The sequence below is a fragment of the Mauremys reevesii genome, linkage group 15 (assembly GCF_016161935.1).
Source record: "Mauremys reevesii isolate NIE-2019 linkage group 15, ASM1616193v1, whole genome shotgun sequence".
NCBI lineage: Eukaryota > Metazoa > Chordata > Testudines > Geoemydidae > Mauremys > Mauremys reevesii.
The window spans coordinates 14,242,013-14,265,936 of record NC_052637.1 but is presented as its reverse complement, the minus strand read 5'-3'; the positions used below and the strand labels follow the sequence as shown (position 1 = coordinate 14,265,936).

The 23,924-nt window shown below is 53.6% G+C and overlaps 2 protein-coding genes across 6 annotated transcripts; one reads left to right on the top strand and one right to left on the bottom strand.

Annotated features, from left to right (window-relative positions):
• The first annotated feature begins 341 nt into the window (after positions 1-341).
• LOC120383013 (E3 ubiquitin-protein ligase TRIM7-like) lies at positions 342-12,847 on the top strand. 2 transcript variants are annotated; one of them, XM_039500608.1, is made up of 7 exons: positions 342-1,079; positions 5,315-5,401; positions 6,421-6,654; positions 8,417-8,439; positions 9,032-9,144; positions 10,293-10,325; positions 10,813-12,847. In XM_039500608.1, exons 1-7 carry the CDS (start codon positions 651-653, stop codon positions 11,337-11,339), a joined length of 1,446 nt encoding a protein of 481 aa, XP_039356542.1. In that variant the 5' UTR covers positions 342-650; the 3' UTR covers positions 11,340-12,847. The 2 variants fall into 2 exon arrangements, with proteins under 2 accessions (XP_039356542.1, XP_039356541.1); XM_039500607.1 differs by having other exon boundaries at positions 346-1,079; positions 9,029-9,144; positions 10,813-12,844.
• An 868-nt stretch (positions 12,848-13,715) lies between these two features.
• On the bottom strand, positions 13,716-23,924 carry LOC120382996 (zinc finger protein 2-like). Of its 4 annotated transcripts, none has more exons than XM_039500555.1 (7): positions 23,734-23,924; positions 22,426-22,476; positions 21,201-21,887; positions 17,789-17,915; positions 17,051-17,167; positions 16,200-16,313; positions 13,716-15,588 (listed from the first exon to the last, which is right to left on the bottom strand). In XM_039500555.1, exons 2-7 carry the CDS (start codon positions 22,447-22,449, stop codon positions 14,504-14,506), a joined length of 2,154 nt encoding a protein of 717 aa, XP_039356489.1. In that variant the 5' UTR covers positions 22,450-22,476; positions 23,734-23,924; the 3' UTR covers positions 13,716-14,503. The 4 variants fall into 4 exon arrangements, with proteins under 4 accessions (XP_039356489.1, XP_039356493.1, XP_039356491.1 ...); XM_039500559.1 differs by having other exon boundaries at positions 21,201-21,884; XM_039500557.1 differs by lacking the exon at positions 23,734-23,924 and adding an exon at positions 23,356-23,431 and having other exon boundaries at positions 13,716-15,585.

Here is a 23,924-nt window from a genome sequence, read left to right as displayed (position 1 = left end):
TCCTGATTCCCAGCCTCCCCTGTTCTAACCACTAAAGCCCACTCCCCGCCCAGAGCAGGGAAGAGAACCCAGGAGTCCTGATTCCCAGATCCCGCCCCCTAAAGCCCACTCCCCACCCAGAGCAGGGGAGAGAACCCAGGAGTCCTGACTCCCAGCCCTAACCACTAAAGCCCACTCCCCGCCCAGAGCAGGGAAGAGAACCCAGGAGTCCTGATTCCCAGATCCCCGCCACCCCAAAGCCCACTCCCCGCCCAGAGCAGGGGAGAGAACCCAGGAGTCCTGATTCCCAGATCCCCGCCACCCCAAAGCCCACTCCCCGCCCAGAGCAGGGGAGAGAACCCAGGAGTCCTGACTCCCAGCCCTCCCTGTTCTAACCACTAAAGCCCATTCCCCGCCCAGAGCAGGGGAGAGAACCCAGGCGTCCTGCCTGTAGCCAGCCACTAGACAGCGCTGTGCTGGCTGCCGCTGCAGGCCGCAGCCAAGCTTTCCCCTCCCCTCCCTCTTCCTCGGCTTCCTGCCTGGCGAGGGCAGCGGCTTCCGGCTCGCCTCCGTTGGCTGCGGTGCAGAGCCCGCGCTGCCCGGCGCGCCCCGGCCCGGGAGAGGAGCAGGCGGGCGGGCCCCGCAGCCCGCTGGGTGTTTGCCCCGCAGCCATGGAGGGCGCGGCCGGGCCGGGCCGCAGCCTGCAGGACGAGCTGAGCTGCCCCGTGTGCCTGGAGTACCTGCGGGACCCGGTCATGGTCTCGGACTGCGGCCACAACTTCTGCCGCGCCTGCGTCACCAAGTGCTGGGAGGAGTCGGAGCGCAGCCTGTGCTGCCCGCAGTGCCGGGAGCCGGTGCCCCAGCGCCTCTTCCGGCCCAACCGGCAGCTGGCCAACATCGTGGAGATCGTCAAGCGCTTCGGGGCGCAGGCGGCGGCCGGAGCTGCCGGGCCGGGGGCGGGGGTGTGCGAGCGCCACGGGGAAGCCCTGAAGCTCTTCTGCCAGGAGGACCAGAAGCCCGTCTGCCTGGTTTGCCACCTGTCCTGGGACCACCGGGCCCACCGGGTGGTGCCCATAGAGGAGGCCGCCCGGGGCTGTAAGGTAGGAGAAGGCGCCGGTGCTGGAACTAGGGGGTGTGTCCGCACCCCCGGCTTGAAGCGGTTTCCATCCTATACAGCCGGGGTTCTCAGCCGTTTCCTTTCCGAGGCCCCCTCCAACGTGCTATAAAAACCCCGTGGGCTACCTGGGTCACAGCAACTCCTTTTCTGCATATAAAGGCCAGGGCAGGCGTTAGGGGGTAGCAAGCAGGGCGGTTGCTGGAGGCCCCTTGCCACAGGGGGACCAGTTGCTCAGGCTTCAGCATCAGCCCCGGGTGGCGGGGATCAGGGCCCTGGGCTTTGTCTTGCTTTCTGGGCCCTAGTGAGTCTAATGCCAGTCCTGCTTGGTGGACCCCCTGAAACCTGCTGTGGCCCCCCCAGGGGATCCTGGACCCCTGGTTGGGACCTGCTGGCACACTGGGTTTACAGTTTGGTTCACTATACAAGTTGTTCCAGCTCCCCTGAGCTCGTGTGTTGCTAGGGTTGCTACCCTCCGGCATGGTCCTGGAGTCTCCAGGAATTAAAGGTGAATCTTTCATTCAAGATTCTGGCATGTGATGAAACCTCCAGGGATACATCCCAGCAAAATTGGCAGCCCTATAGGGGCAAAGTCGTGGGGTGTGGCTTTGCCTGGGAGAAGCATCTCTTGGGTGGCTTGCACAGGCCAGGGTGGGTTTTATTTCCTGCAAGGTAATCCTGTATTAAGGAGGAATCTAAATCGGGTGTTAAGGAAGCACGTCAGTCCTGCATCTGGCTGGAGGGAAAAGGCTGCTCTGATTATTTTCCTTCCTTCCTCTAATCAGCTTTCTTTGCATCTCCTGATCTTGGAGTCGTGTAGATAGTTCTCTGAGAACATCCACTCAATGTGCTGTGGCAGTCAAAAAAGCAAACAATGTTGGGAATAATTAAGAAAGGGGTAGATAATAGGACAGCAGATATTCTATTGCTTCTGTATAAATCCATGGCACACCCACATCTTGAATACTGCGTGCAGATGTGGTCGCATTTCAAAAAAGATATATTGGAATTGGAAAAGATTCAGGAAAGGGCAACAAAAATGATAAGGGGTATGGAACAGCTTCCACAGGAGGAGAGATTAATCAGACTGGGACCTTTCATCTTGGAAAAGAGACAACTATGGGTGCATATGAGAGGTCTGTAAAATCATGCTGGGTGTGGAGAAAGTAAAGAAGGAAGTGTTTTTTACTCATAACACAAGAACTAGGGGTCACCAAATGAAATTACTAGACAGCAGGTTTAAAATAAACAAAAGGAAGTATTTCTTCACAAGACGCACAAACTGTGGAACTCCTTGACAAGACTATAAAAGGGTTAAAAAAAGGAACTAGATAAGTTCATGGAGGATATGTCCCACCAATGGTTATTAGCCAGGATGGGCAGGGATGGTGTCTATTTGCCAGAAGCTGGGAATGGGCCACAGGAGATGGATCGCTTGATGATCACCTGTTCTGTTCATTCCCTCTGGGGCACCTGGCATTGGCCACTGTCGGAAGACAGGATATTGGGCTAGATGAACTTTTGGTTTGACCCAGGCTGGCCATTCTTATGTTCCTGTATGTACTAACCTGGTGCTGTCATTTTAATTGCGATTCGTAAATCAGGACTGAATGCCTCTTCTCAAAAGAGTTGTTCTACCTCAGCCAAGAAGCCCTGGGCTTGACATAGAAATTGCTAGGTGAAATTCTTTGTCAGGTGTTTATGCCTGCGGCCAGTTTGGATCATCAGAAAGGTTCTTTCTGGCCTTAGAAAACTTGTCACGTAACATCATTCATATTTTAACTGCCATGCTGCCCCCCGCCCGTGCAGTGCAGACAGTGACATAAAACAAACACAATCAGATTTGTTGCAGGCCTTTGTAATTGAGACAGGCTCCTAATGCGGGGTGAGACCTAAATGCCAGCCCCAAAGCCTGGATTTGAAGCAGATTTTTATGAGAATTTGAGGGGATCTCTGGAGCTGGGGATTTAAGGTGGGGAGGGGAAGGTTAGAGAAAAGGTTTAGAAAACCTGACCCGAGAGGAAAGGTTAAAAATCTGGACATGTTGTCTTGGGAAAAGAAGAGTGGGGGAAAAACCTAGTAATTTTTCAGTTCTGTTAAGGGCTGTTGTAAAGAGGGCATTGATCATTTGTTCTCCATGTCCACAGAAGGCAGGACAAGAAGCAGTGGGCTTAATCTGCAGCAAGGGAGACTTCAGTTAGATATTAGGAAAAACTTTTTAACTCAGGGTAGTTAAACTCTGGAATAAGCTTCCCAAAGGAAGTTTTGAAATCCCCCTCTTTCCCCCCCCCCTTTGGACAACACCTGTCAGGGATGGTCTAGGTTTACTTGGTCCTGCCTTAGTATGGGGGTGAGGGCTGGGGTGTGTGTGAGATGAATTCTCGAGGTCCCTGCCAGCCCTACATTGCTACTCTGTCTAGTGGTTTGAGGGGAGGGGGGCAATGCTTGGGTCCAGTTGTTGGAGGAGCGGAGCCAGATGTAGGGGTGTTCTGAGCTGGGGGGATCGGTTTGGGCGTCGTGTTGGAATGACTTCGTCTATGTCAGTAGGGGCTGGGAGATTTTGGGGCAGTGTTTTTGCTGCCGTGTCTGGGGATGTTCAGAGCTGGGGTTTTAAGGGATGCTTGGATTTGGACTAGGTTTTTAAGGTAGTTCAGAGGGGCTAGGACTTGTTTTTTGGGGCAGGATAGATTTTTCTTGGTATGTCATGATGGAATTTTTGTCCGGGAGGCAAAAGGTAGAGGGCTCCTCTACTTCCAATTGTGCCTGGGTTTTTTTTGTCCATCTTCCTCCCCATTGAAGCTCCATTTGTCCGCTCCTCACATCTGCATGGTTGAGCATGAAGTGTAGCTAAGGCTGTGGCTACACTTAGCACTTCAAAGCGCTGCCGCAGTAGCGCTGCCGCGGCAGCGCTTTGAAGCGCTAAGTGTAGTCAAAGTGCCAGCGCTGGGAGAAAGCTCTCCCAACGCTGTCCGTACTCCACCTCCCTGTGGGGAATAACGGACAGCGCTGGGAGCCGCGCTCCCAGCGCTGGGGCTTTGACCACACTGGCGCTTTGCAGCGCTGGAGAGGGTGTGTTTTCACACCCTGCTACAGCGCTGCAAATTTGTAAGTGTAGCCAAGCCCTAAGAAACACAGTCCCAGGGAGGGCTAAATCTTGCTCTCAGACATGCGAGTGAGCCGTCCTAGTGGCGGCTAGTATGTGTTTTCGGCAGAATTTGTGCCTGGATTTGTTGGTCTATATAAAGAATAACAAGGTTGGTATTTTAACAACATTCTATAAATCAGTGAGATGCCCTCACCTGGGATGCTGTATTCAGTTCTGGTCAAGGATAAAGCAGTAACAGAAGGGGTTTACAGATGGACAAAGAGCATGATCTGAGCTCCAGAGAGACTTGTGAATGGGCAAGGACTGGCAGCGCTGGGACTGCTCAGTTTAGAGAGGAGATAAACAAGAGGGGGAGATGATATAGGTGTCGGAAAGAGTGAATGGAGTAGAGAAGGGAGATTAGGAGACAGGGTGAGTAGAGGTTCCCCAATACAGAACAAGGGGACATTCAATGAAATTGAAAGGTAGCCAGTTGTAAAATTGATCAAAGGAACTCACATTACATGCAATTAGCCAGTGGAACTCATTGCCACAAGTTATAATTGAGCCAAGTCAATACAGGACTGGATATTTATATGAATACTTATTGCCGTAGATTGTTCTTTATTTGTACCACCCTTTGTTTTGAGTTATAATAGTAAGGATTAAAAGTGCAAGGCCCAAATTTTCAAGTCCAAGAGTGATTATGAATTGCCTCTCCTTTGCCAACAAGGGACACCCTGGAATGGCATGATTTTTCAGAGCACAAGCACTCAGTCTTCCTGAAAATCAGGGCCCTTTAATCTTCTCAAACTGAGCATCCCCCCAAAAAAAGTTGACTCCCAGGATGACTAGTCACTCCTCAAATTATGGATCCAAGACCACTGGAAGGGACATATACATTCGTGCTTCAGTGTTCCTTCCTAAGTCTCTATGAGCTAGAATAATGTTTGCCTGGGGGAAGATTAGCCCATAATTCCCTGCTGCAGGGTTTATCATACCTTCTTGTGAAGAAGCTGGTGTTGGAGCCTGGAGATAGGCTCCTGGTCTGTCCCAGACTGGCAATTCCTATGTTCCTAAGTCTGGGAACTTTGTGGTGAAACCCTCCCAACAAAGATCCTTCTTGCTTCTTCCAGGAGGCACCGCAAGAGCATCTGGCAGGTCTAAGAAAAGACAGAGAAGAAGCCAAAGCCAACGAGGAGAAGAGAAGTGAGGAGCTGCTGGTATGTGCCCAGAGCCGTCCCCCACCCCAGGTTTGCCTGGGATCAGAGTGCCCTGAGTGACAAAGCAAACGCAGAGCCTGTTTCTCTGTAGCCCCTGAGGGTGATGGGGGGGAGAGAGAACATGGGCTGGCTGGCTGGCTGGCTAGAGAGTTTGGACAAGTGCAGGTGGACAAGGTGTTGCGAAAAATCCCTGTTGTTAGCAAAGGTGCAGATGCCCTTGTGTATGCTGCTGTCATTGTGTGCTTGTGAGGCTTGGAGCTGGGCTGTGCCTTGATGTCTCTAAGAACTGCCCGTCTGCAGAGCTCAGCAGCCATATTGTTCTTGGGGCTGCTGGAAACCATCACAGAGGAGGCATGCATGCCCTGCTACCCCTCTCAGAGCCTCTTCGCTTTGGTTCCTTCTCCGTGCCCTTTCCCCCTCCCTTTCCTCACCTGGATGAGGAGTTGGTCATCTGGCCAGAGTCCAGGTCACCTCCCTCTCCAGGGCTGGGCTTCTGGGGAAAGGTGAGGGCTTCTGGTCTCTCCTGAACTCTGCCCACTCTCAATCTCCAAATGAAATTCCATTTGCAGTGGATGGAGCATATCTTCATAGTAGGATCATCCCTCTCCCTTGTCACCTATTGTGGTCAGCGGTAAAATGTTGATCAAGGATGACTTCTAGCGTGTCATCAGTAGGCTCCAGAGTTAACACGGTTTCGATACATGGTGACAGTTCATGTCCCTGAGAGAGATTGTTTCGGCTGTTTGCAGACACAAGTAATTCTTACTGTGTCATTCACATTTTCAGTAATTTCTTTGCCACTGTCAAGGCAAAAAAAAAATAGAAACTGAACCTCAGATTTTGGGGCACAAGATTCAGAGACCAGGGAAAAGTAACAGGTCACTGAGCTACTGCTAAAGGGCTTGATCCTGCCCTGAGGATCCTGCTCTGTCCTTTCTCTTTAAAGACGTCCCCCCATCTGCTGAGAGGCCACTTATGATTTTCCGTCTGTTACCGAGCTACCTTCTCTGTAATTGCAGAAACAGACAAAAGCTGAGAGACAGAAGATCCTCTCTGAGTGTAAGGAGCTGCGTGGGTTCCTGGAGGAGAAGGAGCAGTTCCTGCTGTCCCGGCTGGAAGCGCTCGATGGAGACATTGCTCAGAGAAGGGATGAGAGTGTCTCTAAACTCTCAGAAGAAATTTCCCACATTGATAAACTGATTACTGAGAAGGGAGGAGAGACGGAGCAGCAGCCGATGAGCCAGTCCCCGCAGGTGAGACATATCGTAGGGTTACTATCATTAACTTCCATCTTGCTGATTAGAGGGAGGCAGAAAATGAGGCATGGAACAAAGCAAGTTGATTGCAGCGCTGGGACTAAAATCCAGGAGTTCTGACTCTGAGGGTACGTCTTCACTGCCCGCCGGATCGGCGGGTAGCAATCGAATTCTCGGAGTTCGATATATCGCGTCTCATCTAGACGCGATATATCGAACTCCGAACGCGCACCCGTCGACTCCGGAACTGCACCACCCCGAACGGCGGTGGCGGAGTCAACGGGGGAGCCGCGGACGTCGATCCCGCGCCGTGAGGACGGGTAAGTAACTTGAACTAAGGTAGTTCGACTTCAGCTACGCTATTCGCGTAGCTGAAGTTGCGTACCTTAGTTCAACACCCGCCCCCAGTGTAGACCAGGCCTAAGATATCCCATCTGTAGACCCGGCTCCTCTCCCAGAGTTCGGAGTAGAACCCAGGATCCACTGCAAACCCCTTCGCTCGACTGGGATGTGTCTGTTCTGATCCATTCCCTGTCGGAGTCCAGGATTCAGAGTTCACAACATAATTGACAGATACATTATGTAGGTGCTTCCGGGAGCCAGTCAGCCCCCCCTCCCCCTTTAAATTTGTATGTTTTTTAATCATCTCATTTTCATAGTAAGGAACATTTTAAAAAAAATGCATTTGTTTTGGTCCATTTTGTTCCATGGCCGGATTTTGAACTTAAAGGCTTCAAAAGCTGTTTGTTACAAAAAAGGAAACAATTGAGATTTCTTGCATTAAAAACATCTGTGAAGTTTCAAAGTTGGGTACTTAATAATAAAAGAATTCATGGGGTAAATTTCAGCCAGCGCTCATGTTAATAGCTCAGTGGGACAAATTGTGCTCTCAGGTGGGATTGGTTGGTGTAAATCTACTGAGTTAATCTAGCTTGACACTGGTGTGAATCAAATCTGAATGCGGCTCCTGTTCACACAGGTCTGGTCTGCACCTAAAAAATAGATCAACCTAGATACATCACTCAGGGCTGTGAAAAATTTCGCACCGTGTGACATAGTTAGTCGACCCAATCCCCACTATAGATGCAGCTGGGTGGATGGACGAATTCTTCTATCAATTTAGCTACCATCTCGCAGGGAGGTGGATCACCTGCAGTGACAGGAGGACACCTTCCATTGATGTAGGAAGTGTCTACGCTACAGTGCTTCTGCTGCAGTGCCAGAGCCGGGCTGCGGTAGTGTAAACGTGCCCATTGAACACCTTCCTCTCAGTCATCTGGAATCCCTCTGCAAACATAGATGAGTTTAGCCTCGAAGTTAGAAGGGCAATACTAGCCGTGCTCTACAGATAGGAAAACTGAGGCAGGAAAGGACTTTCCCAACAAGCCAGTGGCAGGACAAAAAGTTGGAGCCAGGAGTCCAGCACTGTAAGCCTCCCCCCACCCCAAGCTCATCGTTCCGCACCACTTGAGCTCCCTGTTTAGCAGGATGGGGAGACTTGGGGGGATGGGGCTCTCGCTACCAAGCCAGAAAATCTTTTCTTCTTGTAAAGTGCATGGGGAGATGCTTTCCCCCATGGCCACTTCACAGCTGACCATTCCTGAGGCTGCTGAGAGCAAACATCCCAGCTGGAAGGAGTTGGAAGTAGCAGCTGCTTTCTGAATGGCTGCTGTGCTGTGGGAACTCCCCTGCAGGACCAAGAGGCCTCCCCAGTCTGGGACACATTCACTGACTGCCTCTTCTTTCTCCTCCTCTCTAGGGTGGTGGCGGCAGCAGGATCGGGTAAGTCCTGGGCGTCATCTCCCTCCCCTTCATGCTCAGCTTGGCTTGGAAACGGCACTGAATATGCAGCCACGGAGTGTGACACGCTGGTGTGTCATCCTGTATCCCACTAGCAGCTGCCATAGCAAGGACAGGAGGGGCTAGCTGCTACGTGACAGCCAATGGGATTACTCCTTTAGCTTCTGTGGTAGGGGCTTTGTCTTTTGGTGTTAGAGAGCCCAGGTTCTATCCCAGCTGGAGACCTGCGCTGTCTGTGGGCCTCGTGTTTTACATGAGATACACCCACTGTGGGTCTCTGTCTCCTTTCTTTCCACATAACCCTGGGATTGGTGCCCCTTGTTACTAGAGTAGCCCAGCGTGAGAGAACTGGGCTAGTGGGAATCCAGAGAGCTCCCAAACGGATCTCCATTCCTACCCCCCCGAAGTCCTGTTCCAGTCCATTTGGAGCATGGGGTTGTAGTCACATGACTCACAACAACTGGGATTGTCTTGCAAAGCTCAGATCCAAACTGGTCTGAGAGCTCCGAAGTTTTCTGGGGCCGGGCCTCAAGCCTGTTTCTAACCCTTCCTCCTCCTCCTCTCTCTCCAGCAGTAAGAACTGGACGTTTCAGAAGCCGGAGCCTGCGTTTGCGGAGCTGGAAAAAAGGCTCAGGAGTTTCTCTCAGAAAAGCGCCGTTCTGAAGGAAGTCCTGCTGGAGTTCAAAGGTGAATGGAAGCATCGGTGTCTTCTCTGCTCATAGCTGCTGTAATATTGGGGAGGGCTGTTATGTCAGTTGCTTACCTGGTCTCTCAGTGCCTAACTTACATCAGTCAGTCTTACCTGTGGATGTGCCAGTGGCCTCTGTCTTGCCACCCTGTAATTTTAAAAGCCACTACTAGGCTAAAGCAGCAGCAGCAACCCCATGGTTAAGGTTGCAGCATGTGGTCCTCAAAATCGCTTCATGTCTCCTCCAGTGACCCCCCTCACCACCACATATATGCTCTGTCCACACGTGCTGCTCTTCTCTGAGGGCTTGTTTTATAGCAAGAGTTGGAAGAACTGGGTGTATAGCATGTCTCTCATTCCTTGCAGTGGAAGCCCCTGCTATGAGTTGGGTTGTGAGGACCTGGTGACAGTGTGTCTTGCAAGGGAAAGGATACTTTCCCCTTCACTGGGCATTTCCTAGCTCTGAGTGGTGTCTATAATGAAGCTTAGACCAGCAGTTATCAACCCACGGCCCATGGGTGGTTTATGGCCCAATCGGCACACAGTTGTGGCCCATGGGACAGCCGCAGGGCCATACAGGTAGTATATATATTGTGTGGATGCAGCCCACATAACACATAGGGCTTGTCTTAAATCGGCGCCACTGTGATTGATGCAGCAGCGTTGATTTAGTGGATCTGGTGGAGATGCAGTAAGTCAATGGCCGAGCGCTCTCCCGTCAACTTCAGTACTTCACCTCCCCAAGAGGCGGAAGCTACGTTGACGGGAGAGCGTCTCCTGTCGACATAACACAGGGCTGTAAGTCGATCTAAGCTACATTGACTTAAGTTACGTAACTTGCGTAACTTAGATCGACTTACCTTGCTCATGTAGACCAGGCCATAGAGAGCTGCATATGCGGCCCACAATGATAAACCAGTTGAGAACCACTGCCTTTGACACGGGATATTATTATATTAAGCCTTTGTGCTAAAATGGATACTCCTTCATCTTCCAGTGTAATGGAAAAACTCGTTTCCCATTCCCTACCCCCGGTTCAGTGGCAGAAGGAAAGCTTTCGTGGATTTTGTTTCACTTTTTCAACCTGCTCTAGATGCTCATCCTCAGGAAAACCAGGACTCAATTCTCTCTCCTTTCATTCCCCTAGAAAATCTGCGCTTTGAGCTGGAGAACGACACAGGTAAGCCTCTGCCTCCCTCCGCTGACTTCTTCCGGTGTCCCAGGAACTGACATTAACCCTGCTGCTGTGGCAATAACAGTGCAGGTGTAGGCCTGGCGACTAGCCCCCTGGTGTGATGGCTGAAGGGAATTCAGCCCAAATCTCCCCTCGGTGGTTTGTTTCCGTTTTGGATAAGGAAGCAAAATGCTGATGGCTGCAAAGTCGGGTGAGACAAACACCTGTTGCGTTTCCTCAGCAGACCCCCTGCTTTCTAGTGCGCTCTCCTGAATTCGTTTTCTCAAAGGCAAACGCAGTTTGGAAGCTGTAAGAGCATGCAGTGTCCCTGGGCCCAGAGACCTCCCCTTTTCCCTGACGCTTCCTACATCTCTCAGGCCATTGCCCGGCGGCACAGATAGTGCCACAGCTTAAAAGAGGGAAGCTCTGGTGGCATAAGGGGCTGTCCCCGGGGATGAGCTCTGCTGTTAAATCCCTGTCTCCCTCTCTCCAGCCGATATAACTCTAGACCTGGACACCGCAAACCCCTACCTGGTGCTGTCCGAGGATAAGCGCAGCGTGAGGCTGAGGAGCGCCCCGCAGGACGTGCCGGACAGCCCCAAGAGATTCGATTACTCCTTCTCTGTCCTGGGGGCCGAGGGCTTCACCTCAGGGAGGCACTACTGGGAGGTGGAAGTGGGGGACGGGGACAGCTGGGCCGTGGGGGCTGCCAGGGAGTCGGTGAGGAGGAAGGAGAAGATTGACTTCACGCCCGAGGAGGGGATCTGGGCGGTGGGGCTGAATTGGAAGGGCAAGAACTGGGACCAATACCAGGCTTTCACCTCCCCTGAGACTCCCCTGTCCCTCTGCGAGAGGCCCAGGAAGATCGGGGTCTATCTGGACTACGAAGGGGGGTGGGTGGCATTCTACAACGCTGATAACATGGCCCCCATCTTCACCTTCACGGCCGCCTTCTCAGAGAAAATCTTCCCTTTCTTCTGGCTCTTCTACGTGGGCTCCTCCCTCACACTTTGCAACTGACATGCCTGGCCTGGTTTGCTCCTTAAGGGGACCTGCAAAGGGTGGGGGTCCTGCCCCTCTGTTCTTTGTTGTTGTTGGGTTTGGTTGTTTGTTTTTTTTGCTGCTTTCTGAAGTATAAAGAGAACCTGAAAGGTTGAAATGATCTTTTCCCCCCCAAACTTTTATCTTCTCGTTACACTAGAAATTCAGAGCTTGTCTACCCTGGAAAACACTATGGCCTGCTGGGAATCTCAGCTTAGATGCTGAGGAGCACAAGCTGTATTGCCTTTCAGTGAGACTTGTGCTCCTAAGTGATTTTTAGGTGGTTTTTGAACACTCCCCTGGTCTGTCCTGGAAGACTATAGCTCACTGGAGACCTGGCAGCCATATCAAAGAACCTGCTTGAGATGAAGTGAATGATTTTATTCAGGCAGGTTAATTTTTTTTAAACACCCCATGAACTCAGTTGCCCCACACACCCTTGGGAGAAAAGCTCTCTTTGTTAATGATTCACCACTCCCGCCTGCTCATTTGAGCACCTAATCCACATCTCTGAGACCTCCAGTGAAGACCAGACTCAATGGTCCTGATGGCTCAGTGGTAAATCAAACTGCGTGGGGGAAGAAGGCATCATCAGCTGGGCCTTTTTTTTTTTTTTCCTTTTCACTTTGCAGGTCCCCTTTTGCGAATGTAGCTGCTCCAATTCCCTCTCCCTTTCCTCCCCAGCCTTAGCAATAGGACGCTTTATCTCGTAACACAGTTATCCCTTCTCCTGGCCACTAGCACGTAACGGAGTAAAACCTGCTTCCCCCTTCTGTTGCTTTCCCTATGTTGTCAAATACCTAGTGAGCATTACAGGGTTGCCCTTGATGTTGGTGTTTTGGGGCCATATGGAGGCTGCCGGAAGCCCAGGGCTGTCAGTTTTGCTCAGGCTTGTCGGGCATGAGCTGTAGCTGACCTAAAGGCTTGGGGAGGGGGGGTGGGGTCTGCAATTACCTGCTGATCCACTGGTGAATGGAGCCAGCTTGTCTAGAGGCCACATTCTGGAGTTGCATGTGAGATAAGCAAGGGTAGTTGAACCCAGAGGGTTCCCATTGAGCCCAGTAGGGTTGGATGATGGCTTTGAGTTACACTAGCACAACTGCAAGTTACAGCAGTTTGGAGTGACTCCAGTGTCAACTGAGAGCAGACTCCAGGAGTCAGTCCAGATCTGATTCCAGCCCTAAACCCCATTGATTTCAGGAGCTGCCCTAGTTTAACACGGATTCAACACTGTAAAGTTAACCAGAGGGGTTTTCCATCTGCTTGTATCTAACTCCAGCCTAGCATTCACACTAGCCTTTGTAACCCCATCAGTGCTGTGTCTCTGAACTGTCGCTCTGTTTCATAGGAAAATAAAAGTCACTGTGCAAATAGAAAAAGCTCCTGTGGTGTTGAGTATTTTGCTGCTGCCTGCCTGCAATACAGCCTTATGCAGGCAACTAAGCTGCCCCAAACAGGAGCCTCCCTCATCCACTGCAGCAAGTGAGGACAGCAGGGGTGCGCTGAGTGTGACGGCTAATCCATTTATGTGGTTAATGCCGGCACTAATGGATATTCACAGTGCTTGGGCTGAGCACTGCTATGTCCCTTTGGAGGGACTGCAGCTCTGTCCTGCTGTAACCTGGGCTGAGCTGCTTTCGTGATTGGTTTAAGGGCACTGAGGGGGCTAGAACCCAGCTTTCCCCGTCTGGTGCCTTCCTGAGTGCATAACACAATAACTCCTCCGGCTGCCTGTCTCAATGCCAGGTAAGCGGAGTAAGTTTCCATGCCTGGCTGAGGCCTTGTCTGCGATGGGATGTAGCTGCACACTCCTAGCACCGATGAGGTTCGGTGTAGTATAGCATTGCTTGTGCCTACCTGAGACTCAGACAGAAGGTGCAAGGGCAAGTGCTGGCACTTGTGTGACCACTAGCGGGGCAGCGGCCACGGGGGGCAGACAAGGCTGCAGCAAAGGGAGCATCTAGCTTCCTCTTCTCAAGACTGTGTCGGGGGCATAAACTGAGCCCCATGACTGAGTGGGGAGCAAGCGAGTGCTTGTGGGGTCCATATAATAGTAGGCATCAGTGTTATTTTCCCCATGCATGCATGGAATGAATTTATGTGCAGCGGGGTAGGGCCAAGGGGTTCGGAGTGTGGGAGGGGGCTCAGGGCTGGAGTGTGGGGAGAGGAGGGGTTTGGGGTGCAGGCTGCCCTAGGGCTACAGCAGGGAGAGAGGACTCTCCCCAGCTCTCTCCCTGCAGTACCACCTGGGCTGGGGAGAAAAGGCACCTCTCCCCTGGCTGCGGCAGGCCCAGGCTGGGGAAGAAGCATCTCTCCACTCCGCAGCACTTAAGAGGCTGCTGTGTGGCCATGCAGCTTAGAGGAAACTTAGCTGGGCACTCCTCCTGCGGGGAGCAGACACGGACCATCCTGCTCTGAGCACGTGCCTTTGCAGGGGGAGATCTGGTTAGCCTGTAAGAGCTGTGAGGCTGGCACATGCTCAGTGCAGACAGAATCTTACCAGCATTTAGCTGCAAAACTCTTCAAGTCCCTTCTACTGAGCACGTGCGAGCTGTTTGGCTGCTTATAGCTGTGGCAGATTGGGGTGGATTTTTTTTTTTTTTTTTTTACAGGGGTGGCAAAAAGCCAGGTCCAGACATGAGGGTGACCCACCCCCACCAAATTTCAAGTCCCTGCTCCACAGCCTGCAGGTATTACACCATCTCGGTGAAACTTTCACCGGCTCAAAAATGAGGAAGCCCTTGGAGTTGAAACTCAAAAATAAATCAAGCCCCTCAAGCTGAGGCCGCCCCCCCACCATGAGTGCTGCCAGGCTGAATGGTTAGCATGGCAAAGTTAAACCATAGAGACAAGGGCTTCCTGGACCAATCTAGTAGCATGGGTACGGCTGGTTCACACTTTCTGGCAGGAATTTTATTTGATGCACGGTGGGGCGTAGATGGTACTCTAATACAAACAGCAGTGGCCTTCCAGGCACAAGGCGGCTCGCTGACAATCCCCTCCCCAGTGGCAGCTCATCGAGCGGCTGTGCCAATCAAGGCTTCGCCTGGAAGTTGCTAGGCCAGGCAGGGCCAGAGCATCACTGTCAGGTCAGGACTGGCTGCTGCTGGCTCCTGACCTGTGAGCCGGATGCTGGCCGGCCCTCACCCCATCCAAACTGCGGCAAGGCCGAGGTAGAAATCCTCCCCGCCGTGGCTTTTCTGATGGGCGGCCAGGTGTGCCTTTTCCTGGAAGCCTTTCCCGCACAGGGGGCACTTGTAGGGCTGCTGGCCTGTGTGGATGCTCTGGTGGTTCCTGAGGTCCGAGCTGCGGCCGAAGCCAATGCCGCACTGGGGGCAGTGGAAGGGCCGGTCACCGGTGTGACTCCGCCGGTGGAGGATGAGGTCAGGGTGCTGGGCAAAGCCCTTCCCGCAGTCGGCGCAGTGGTAAGGGGCGTCCCCAAGGTGGCTGCCCTGGTGGGCCAGGAGGTGGGAGCGCTGGCTGAAGCTTTCCCCGCACTTGAAGCAGGTGTGCCGTTTCTCCTCCATGTGGCTGTACCGGTGCATTTCCAGCTGGCTGGGCCACTTGAAGCCCTGGCCGCAGTCGGGGCACTTGTAGCGATCGTCTTGCAGGTGGGTGCGCTGGTGGTTGACCAGGACGGAGCGCTTGCGGAAGCGCCGCCCGCACTTGGGGCACTGGTGGGGCCACTCCCCCATGTGGCTCTTGCGGTGGGCGGCCAAGTCGCAGCGGCGCAGGAACCCCTCCCCGCAGTCAGGGCAGGGGAAGGGGATCTCCCCAGTGTGGGAGCGCCGGTGGACGGACAGGTCGCAGCGCCGCAGAAAGCCCCGCCAGCAGTCGGGGCAGGGGAAGGGTTTCTCCAGGGCGTGCAGCCGCTGGTGGCGCAGGAGGTGAGCGCTGTCAACGAAAATCTTCCCGCACTCGGGGCACGGTCGCTGCTGCTGCTGCTCCGGCTGGAGGCTCAGCAGGACCTGGACGTAGCTGTGGCCCATGCTGCCTCCCCCAGGGGAAGTGGGCTGGGCGCCCTCCTGCCCTTCCAACCCGCCCCAGCTCGCACATACATCCTCCTGCTCACGACCCCCTTCGCATTTCACTGATGACGTCAGGTGTGGCTCCCCCTGCATCGGTGTCCAGGAAGCGTTCCCTTCGGATTTCACAGACGGCGTCCTGTGCGGCTCCACTTCCTGGGGACCCTGGTGCTGAGCATTTTCACAGGCTGGACCCTCACCTGCTGGGACAGAGAGAGAATTCAGACAGGAAACCTCAGAGAAGGGAATGTGTAGGGGGTGAAACAAACCACAGTAACAGCTGGGGAGATGGAAAAAGGAATTAAGATCCTGCCCAAACTTTTCCCCAGAGGACAGAGAGGAGGGGACCAATTCTACCTCCCCCCCACCATCTGAAGACTTAAGGGCAAAGGAAGCTACTGCCAGCTGTCAGGAAGGAGTGGGCACAGAGGCGTTGACTTTCTAATTGGCGGGGGAGCAGGGTGCACCACGCCAGGCCTCACCCCCTTCCCTGAGCCCGCCCCGTCCTTGCTCCTCCCCCCCAGTGCCTCCCGCCTGCCCTGAACAGCTGAGGGGGAGGAGCTGATTGGCAGGGCCTGCCAGGGGGTGCTGAGCACCCATGGAGTTCAGCACCTATGTATGGGCACTCAGGCGAAGGAAGCTACTGCCAGGTGTCAGTCAGGAATGGGTGGGAAGCCATGCTGATGGTTGCCATGACAACTGAGGATAACCCTGCTCTGGGAGGGAGGAGGTGGAACCCGGCTGGGGGGAGCTCAGCAGACCAGCTGTTTCCTTTCCTTGCTGATGGTGTGCATCAGTAGAGCGGGTTCCTCACCTGCACAGGTGCCCCACGGGCTCATCATCTCCTCAGAACCATGCAGATCAGGGACCCCTGGCTCACCCTCCCCTTTCAATGGGGAAATCACATCAGGCTTGGAAACCGGAAATCCTGCGCAAGGGAAAGAAAGTGAGGGAGATGAGGGGAATTCGTGGAATATGTCTTACAAAGAGCATTCCATGATTTTTAACCCCAGTTCATTTTAAAGCAGTAAAATCCCAGGGCCAGCTCCCCAGCTGCTCAAAATCTCCACACATTCTGTTACAAGTGGAAACCTCTCTGCTGGAAACACAGAGAGCCAGACACTCATCAGCAAAGTGGTTCCTGTAGTGTATGGAAACCAACTTCATGTCCTAGAAAGTGGAAAGTCCACCTTGGATCGACTTCTTACTGATGGAGAGGGGCCCAGCGATAGAGAGTCACTGGGACCAGTGGGATTCAGCGCAGTAAGGGATGGGAAGGAGTTGGGGATATCATCCAATGCAGCAGTTCAAGAGTGTTATGGGTCAGCAAAGCACATTTTGTGGAATGAAGCCATCAATGAGCTTGTGAAATCAGGAACCAAATCCGCACAATCCCTTCCCCAGAGGACAGAGACGCGGAGTCCCATCCTGCCTTCACACCCATCTGAACACTCAAGGGCAAGGGAGGACAGTGGGGTGTGAGCTACTGTCAGGGTGGGTTGGAAGCCTGGAGTGACATCTGCCATGAGGGTCTGACTCCTACTGGGGCCAATCGTGACCTGTGGTGGATGAGGCAGAACTGGGGGAGCACACGAGGCGTTTGGAGGACTCCCAGCTGTTCCTTTCATTGGCTGGTGGGGTGTGTTAGTTTAATCAATTCCTCACCTATGCAGGCACTGCTCAGGCTCTCCCTTTCCTCGGAGCCCTGGGGATCTGAGACCCACGGCTCTTCCCCTCGCTCCAGCCGGGAGATCACATTGGGTTTGGGAATGAGAAATCCTGCTGAGAGGGGAAGAACATGGTGGGATGGGGGTGAATGAATGGTTTGTGGAATGTTTGTTACAAAGAAAGTTCCATGACATAACCCAGCCCCTCCCCTACGCTGTGGGGATGTGGCATTGGAAGACGGACATGGGAGACCCTTCGGAAGAGCCAGACATGCTTCGCTCCCTGGAGAAGATGCTCCATCTGCACACAGCAGGTGACCCAGGCACAGCACTAATATCAAACCACTTAGGCCAGATACCGAGCTATAGCGGGGAATGAAACTTTCAACACAAAAGACTTCTCTTCAGAAAATGAGATTTGGTTGAAAATTATTTCATTTGCAAAACAGTTTAGCTTTCAAATTCCATTTTTAGAAAATATTTTGAATTGGTAAGTCTTTTTTGGGAGGAAGAACAGAAATAAAAAAAAAACTTTAGTTTAGAAATTGTGTGGCATTGCCATCTTCTTCCAGAGTTCTACTTTCTCCCACCTGTCCTTTTCCACCCAAACAATAGGGGAGGCAAGTCGAAGAGCGAGAGTAATAAATAGTGAAGTGTTACTCTGAAGGGTTAAGCACTGAATGTGATATTTGTGGAGAGAAACTTCTAATACCCAAGGGAACAAGGAATCCCTTACCCAGCGAGGTCACGCTCTTGTAATTCTCCTGCATGACGTCCCTGTAGAGGACTCTCTGACTGGGGTCCAGCACAGCCCACTCCTCCTCCGTGAAATACACAGCCACCTCCTCGAAGGTCACCGCCCCCTGAAACAACCACAGTCCCCACTCAGGACCCATTCCCCAGCCACAATCTCACCTGCCCCAGACTGTTCTAGTTTCCTGTGTACTTTCAGTAAGGTTTATAATACCCATAATCCGCAAGTTGCAATCTCATCCCTACTGCTCCCAAGTGCTGCTCAATGGCTCACTCACTGCTAGGTCTAACATCTCCCCACGCATCATTTGGGCCTCTGGCCATTCCCTCTGCTCATAGGCGCTGAATTTTATTTTTCCCAGTGAGTGCTCCGCCCAAGGCCCCTCACTCTGCCTCTTCCCACCCCCCTCACAACTACCCCACCTGACCTTTGCTCGCTCCTCTCAGTCCTCTTCCCCAAGACCCCCTGCCGCTGGCTCCTCTCCATCCTCCCCTGAGCCCAGGGCCCCCGCTAAACAGCTGATTGGCAGCAACCCCGGCCCACCCAACAGCTGTGGCTGGTGGATGCTGAGAACCCCTATTTTTTTCCATGGGTGCTTAAGCGCTGGAGCACCCACAGAGTTGGCGTCTATGCCTCTGCTACCTAATGCGCCTTCAGTGTCCCAGGATGAGGGGCACTCGCTAGTATGTGAAACTGAGGTGGTTCTCACTGGGTTCACAGGGACCGACCCTGCAAATCTATGGAAGCTCCTTAGCTGGAATTCCTCCAGCGCAGGCTCCAACGGTGCGAGATGGAGCCCTCCTGCTCTTTATTCTCACCCAGCCAAATGAAACCTGAACCTTCAGCATCTGGCTCAGTCCACAAGGTTAATTTCTCTCTTTGGTTCCTTCCATTCCCTCGGGGACCATGTCACCCTGTTGTGCTGTTTTACGCAAGTTTTGCTAGTTTATTTTTAAGAATCTTGCCGCCCCCTCTCCCCCCAAGCTATGGACTAGAGGTGGCCTGAAATATAACAATGAACAGCCGCGTTCTTTGCTTTATAGGAATGACTCTCAACCTTTCCAGATGACTGTACCCCTTTCAGGAGTCTGATTTGTCCTGCGTATCCCCAAGTTTCACCTCACTTAAAAACAACTTGCTTACAAAATCAGACATAAAAATACAGAAGTGTGTCAGCCACTATTACAGATAAATTGCTGACATTCTCATTTTTACCATCTAATTATAAAATAAATTGATTGGAATATAAATATTGTACTTACAGTTCAGTATATAGTTTATACTGCTCTATACTCAAGTCATTGTCGATATGAAATCTCAGTTTGTACTGACTTTGCTAGTGCTTTTTATGTAGCCTGATGTAAAACTAGGCAAATATTAGAGGAGTTGATGTACCCCCTAGAAGACCTCTGTGTGTCCTCAGGGGTACGCGTACTTCTGGTTGAGAACCACTGCTTTACAGTAGCTTGAGACTCGAGCGGTGGAGTTCAGATCTAGATCTGAAGAACTGAACTTGCCCAAAGGGAAACAGATTTAGAAAACCCAGCATGTTTCTTTTTAAAGACAACTGGTTGAGTTAGTATTATACAGAAGGTTTGAAGACGGTAAGTCTATTTGGTGAAAAAAAAAATCAAAAGAAATGGAAATGTTTCATTTTCTGTGACATTTTCCTTTTTAACCTTTTTTGGGGGGGTTGGGTTTTTTTGGAAAAAAAAATCTGTTTCCTTTCTGTGGGAAAATCTCCACTTTTCTGTCAGTTTTAAAAGCTCCTTCCCCTGCTGGAAAAAAGATCAAGGTAATAAAAAGGCGGGGTGCGTGGGGGGAGAAGGCGTCTCAGTGAAACTAAATCAAAATTTTCTTAAACAAACAAAAAAAGGACCAAAATGAAAAAAATATTCACAAATGTTTCTTTGTCAAAAAAAGGCATTTCACATTGGAAAAAAACCCAACACTCTGACACAAAATCTTCCACCAGCTTTCCCCAGGTTATTTGTTCATTTCACACTGCAACAAAACTGGAAATAAGGGACAAATTGAAGTGTGAGGGCAATAAACCATCACCTGAAACCTTTAAACCTGGCATGGGCCACTGTCGGAAGACAGGATACTGGGCTAGATGGACCTTTGGCTGACCCAGAGAGGCCTCTCCTGTATTCCAGAGCAGACGTCTCTTTGTAAAAGATGGGCTCTAGTTGAACCACAAGCTGCTGGGTTCTATGAAGGCCTCCTGGGGTGGGATTCTCTAGTCTGGGTTATGCAGGGGATAAGACTAGAGGATGATCCTAATGGTTCCTTCTGGCCTTAAAATACAGGAGTCTGTCTTTGGCGTGCTGCTCATGTCAACGTTTTTCCAGCAAGCACCTTCACTCTGTGCTCCATACTGCCCCTGACTCTGGGGAGGCGCTGCCTGTGAAACTCCACCGAGCCACGACGCTGCTTATTATGCTAGCCGCCATCACCTCCCCATTACGCTGTTCTATGCAGCTGTTGCCTCATCTTAAGACTCTGAGTATTTTGGGGCAGGCGCTGTCTCTTGGTTCTAGGTTTTCACCCTATCTAGTGCAATACAGCAGGAGTCCCTAGAGACTTCAGGAATTCACAAAGTAAATAATAACTATACCACTGCTGCTGACAATGTGCATGCACTTGCCACGACCCCTCACACAGGGCACACAGTGAGACTTACTGGGCTAGGATATTGCTGGCCCAGCCCAGGTCTCAGATGGGATGTTTCCATACGAAGACCCTTCCTCTCATCTGTGGGACCTTGTTCAGCAGGGACGGTTGGGAGAGGGGGGCGGGAGGGAGAGGCGGGGCCCTGCATGGCCCCACCTCTTCCCCCAAGGCCCCATCCCCCAGCCAGGCCAGCAGCTGGAGACCAGCCGGGGAGCCCTGGCAGCTCTGAGGAGCTGTGGACCCTCCACCTGCCCGGGGTGGGGGAGCTCAAGAGCAGCCCCAGGCCCGTGTCCCCGCCCAGGGCAGGTGCAGGGCCCACAGTTCCCCACAGCTGCACACATGGCTCTTACCCTAACCCGGTTCCGGCCGGGGCCTTGGAGCCGCAGCCTGGCCATGGTAAGAGCCGTGCGGGCCGTTGTGAGGAGCTGCAGACCCTCCACCTGCCTTGGGCTCCAGCTGCCAGCCTGGCTGGGGAGCAGGGCCTCGGGGGGAAGAAGGCAGCCAGGGGTGGGGCCCATGGCAAAAAGTGGATGGGCGATGGCCCCCCGGCTCCCCCTATTCCAGCACTCCTGCCCCACAGCATCATATCGGGGCGGTGTGGGGGGCGACATTTTATCCTTTGATTTCCCATCAGATCTGTCTCTCCCATCATCCCTTCTCAGCCCCACGCCTGGCTCTGCTCCCTCACAATTTCCCCCCCTCGCGCCGTATCAGCTACCTGAGCAGGCTGGGTCGACTCCCCTTGCCCCAGGCAGGCTTCAGCCAGAGCAGCCGCCTCCTCGCTGCTGCGGGGCTCCCTCGCCGTCACCCAGGCCCGCACGTCCGCCCGCAGCGCCCCCAGGAACTGCTCCCGCACGACGACGTCCACAATCTGCTCCTTGGTGTGCTCCCCGGGCCGCAGCCAGAGCCGAGCAGCCCGGCTGAGCCGGGCTAGCATCTCCCGGGGAGCTTCTCCGGGCCGGGCAGCGCCTGAGCGGAACTGCAACCGATGGGCTTCCTCGCTGGCCTGCTCTGAAACGGCCACCTTGCCCTCGGCACGGCCCCTGGTGGGGCCTGTCCGCATGGAGCCGCAGGTCTCAGGTGCCCCCCCGGGGAACGAAGGAACCTCGTCCCCGTGAGGCCAGTCACGGGACGGCACCACTTGCTCAAGGCCAGCAGTGTCTGCCCCTTCCCGAGACCGGGGAGGTGTCTGCGCCGTCCTCAACGGAGAATCTTCCCCCTCCGAGCATCTCAGCCAGGACTGGGATGGCGTCCGCAGGGACAAGGGCCAGCCAGGACTCTGCTCCTCAGCCTCGCTCTCCTCCCTCTTGGGATGCTGGATGGGGATCCCACAACGCCCTTCCACCAAGGCACGGGGTTCGCCCCACATCCCAGCCGTGGCAATCGCCCATTGCACCTGGTCCTGCTGGGAAAACGCTGGGGTTGAAAAACTTGGACCAGCTCCACACAGAGTCTGTCACTGCAGCCGAGCTGATGGGGCTGTCGCCTTATCCAGTCGGGGGGAGGGGGGAGGGAGGGGTGTGGTAGCAAGACTCATAAGCATAGCCGACCCATGGAAAAAAAAATAGTAGGTGCTCAGCATCCACTAGCTGTTTGGAGGCTGGGGGAGGGGCTTGGGCAAGGGCAGAGAGCAGCAGGCTGGGGCCTTAAGGAGTGGGCAGAGTGGGGGGGAGGGGCTCTCGGGAGGAGCACTCACTGGGAAAAATAAAAGCCAGCACCTATTCTTGCTCATGAGGGGGGCAGGTGGGGGCGGGAAGAGATGGGAATAACCACAGCACCCCTGCTAGCTTTCTTCCCAGTGGGCCTGTTCCTAGAAACCAGGCTCCAGATCACGCAAGTCCCAGCCACAGGTCTGTCACCCCCTGCTGCCCGCTCACCCCCATCTTCTTCACCCCCCTGCGTTTTCTGCCCATCTCCCTCCATACATTCCAGAAACCCCCTACCTGAGCTGGTTCCACAGCAGCCATTTCCCAATCCGGACGTTATTCTGCAGCCTGTCAGGGCGAGAAGGAAGGTTTCAAAAGGGCCTTGGCACCATTTCACGCCCCGATTCCCTCCTGGTTCCTTCCCTGCAGACAGATGCCCTAGCCATGGGGCAGTCAATACGCGCCCGGCTGGCCAGACCCGGCCTGCCAGACGCTTTTGAAGGGGACCCCAGAATCTTTTTTATGTATTGATTGTTACTGTGATTGTTGCTATTTTTTATATGAGTCTCTGTCTTGAGTCTGGACCTTGATGACGAATTTTGCACCGGGACAAAAAATAACTGACTCCCCCTGAGTCTGTGCCCTGCTTTATTACAACACAGACCCGGCCTCTCCCTCCAGGAGTCAGCGCATTTCTACCCACAGTCTGAACCAAACCCCAGATAGGAGCAGAACCAAAGGAGCCGCTCTGGGGGATCCCCCTGACACTGTCCCCAGGGCAGCGCATCCCCCCAGCAGCGCGGGGACCAGGCAGAGGCAGGAACTGGCTTTTCCTCTCCCCGCCCCTCCCCTTCTCCCCAGGAAAGTCACTGTGCCCCGGGGTGCTGCAGGGAATGGGGCTGGGCAGGGCTGGGAGCCGGGACCTCCCTCCCCACTGATCGCTCCTGCTGCCCCTGCCAGGCTCTGCCCCTGTCTCCCTCCCGCCCCCTCCCCTCGGGCTGGGAGACTCGGTCCCTGGCCCGGCCCGGGGCGTTCGCTCCCCGGAGCTGGCTCGGCTCCTGCAGGGGATCAGGGGGGCAGAGCCGGGGGGGGGGTCAGGGAGGGCAGCAGCTCTGGGACTCGCAGACCCCCGCCCCCCCGGGAGCAGAGCTGGGGCGAGGAGGGGCCGGTGGTGCAGAATCACTTTCCTGCCCGGCCCCGGCCCTTCCCCTGGGTCTCTCCCCTCACCTGCAGGCTCCGGCTCAGGGGCTGGTGCGGGCAGAGCGGGGTTAACGCAGGTCGCTCCGCTCACAATGGGGCTGCATCTGACCCAGGAAGCTCAACCCCCGGTCTGCTGAGCAGAGAGAGCAGAGCCCTAGGAGCTTCCCCTCCCTGAGCAATACCCAGAGCCCCCTGGTGGGGAAAAGCGAAAGAAAACTCCCCCTCTGCGCACCCCAGCAGTGCGGACAGAAACCTCCCTCCGGGGGATGCGGCCAGAGACTCCTTTTCTCTTCCCCGAAAAGAGAAAGAAACTTCCAAAGCAAAGGAACCAGAATCAGAGCCCAAGCCAGCGTGCCTGAGACCTTTTCCTAGCGCTCTGTGCTCAGAAAACATTCACCAGCAAACCTGCACTGAAGGCCTGGATTTACTCCAGATCAACTCCAGTATGAATGCCACCATTTTCCCCACTAGGCACCCAGACACTATGGTGATGGACATCCCATGAGACCCCTATGGAAAAATAAATGAAAAACAGTATTGCAAGATTAAGCAACAGTGAACTACAGCCACTTTACTTCTGGGGGAGAGTAACCCAC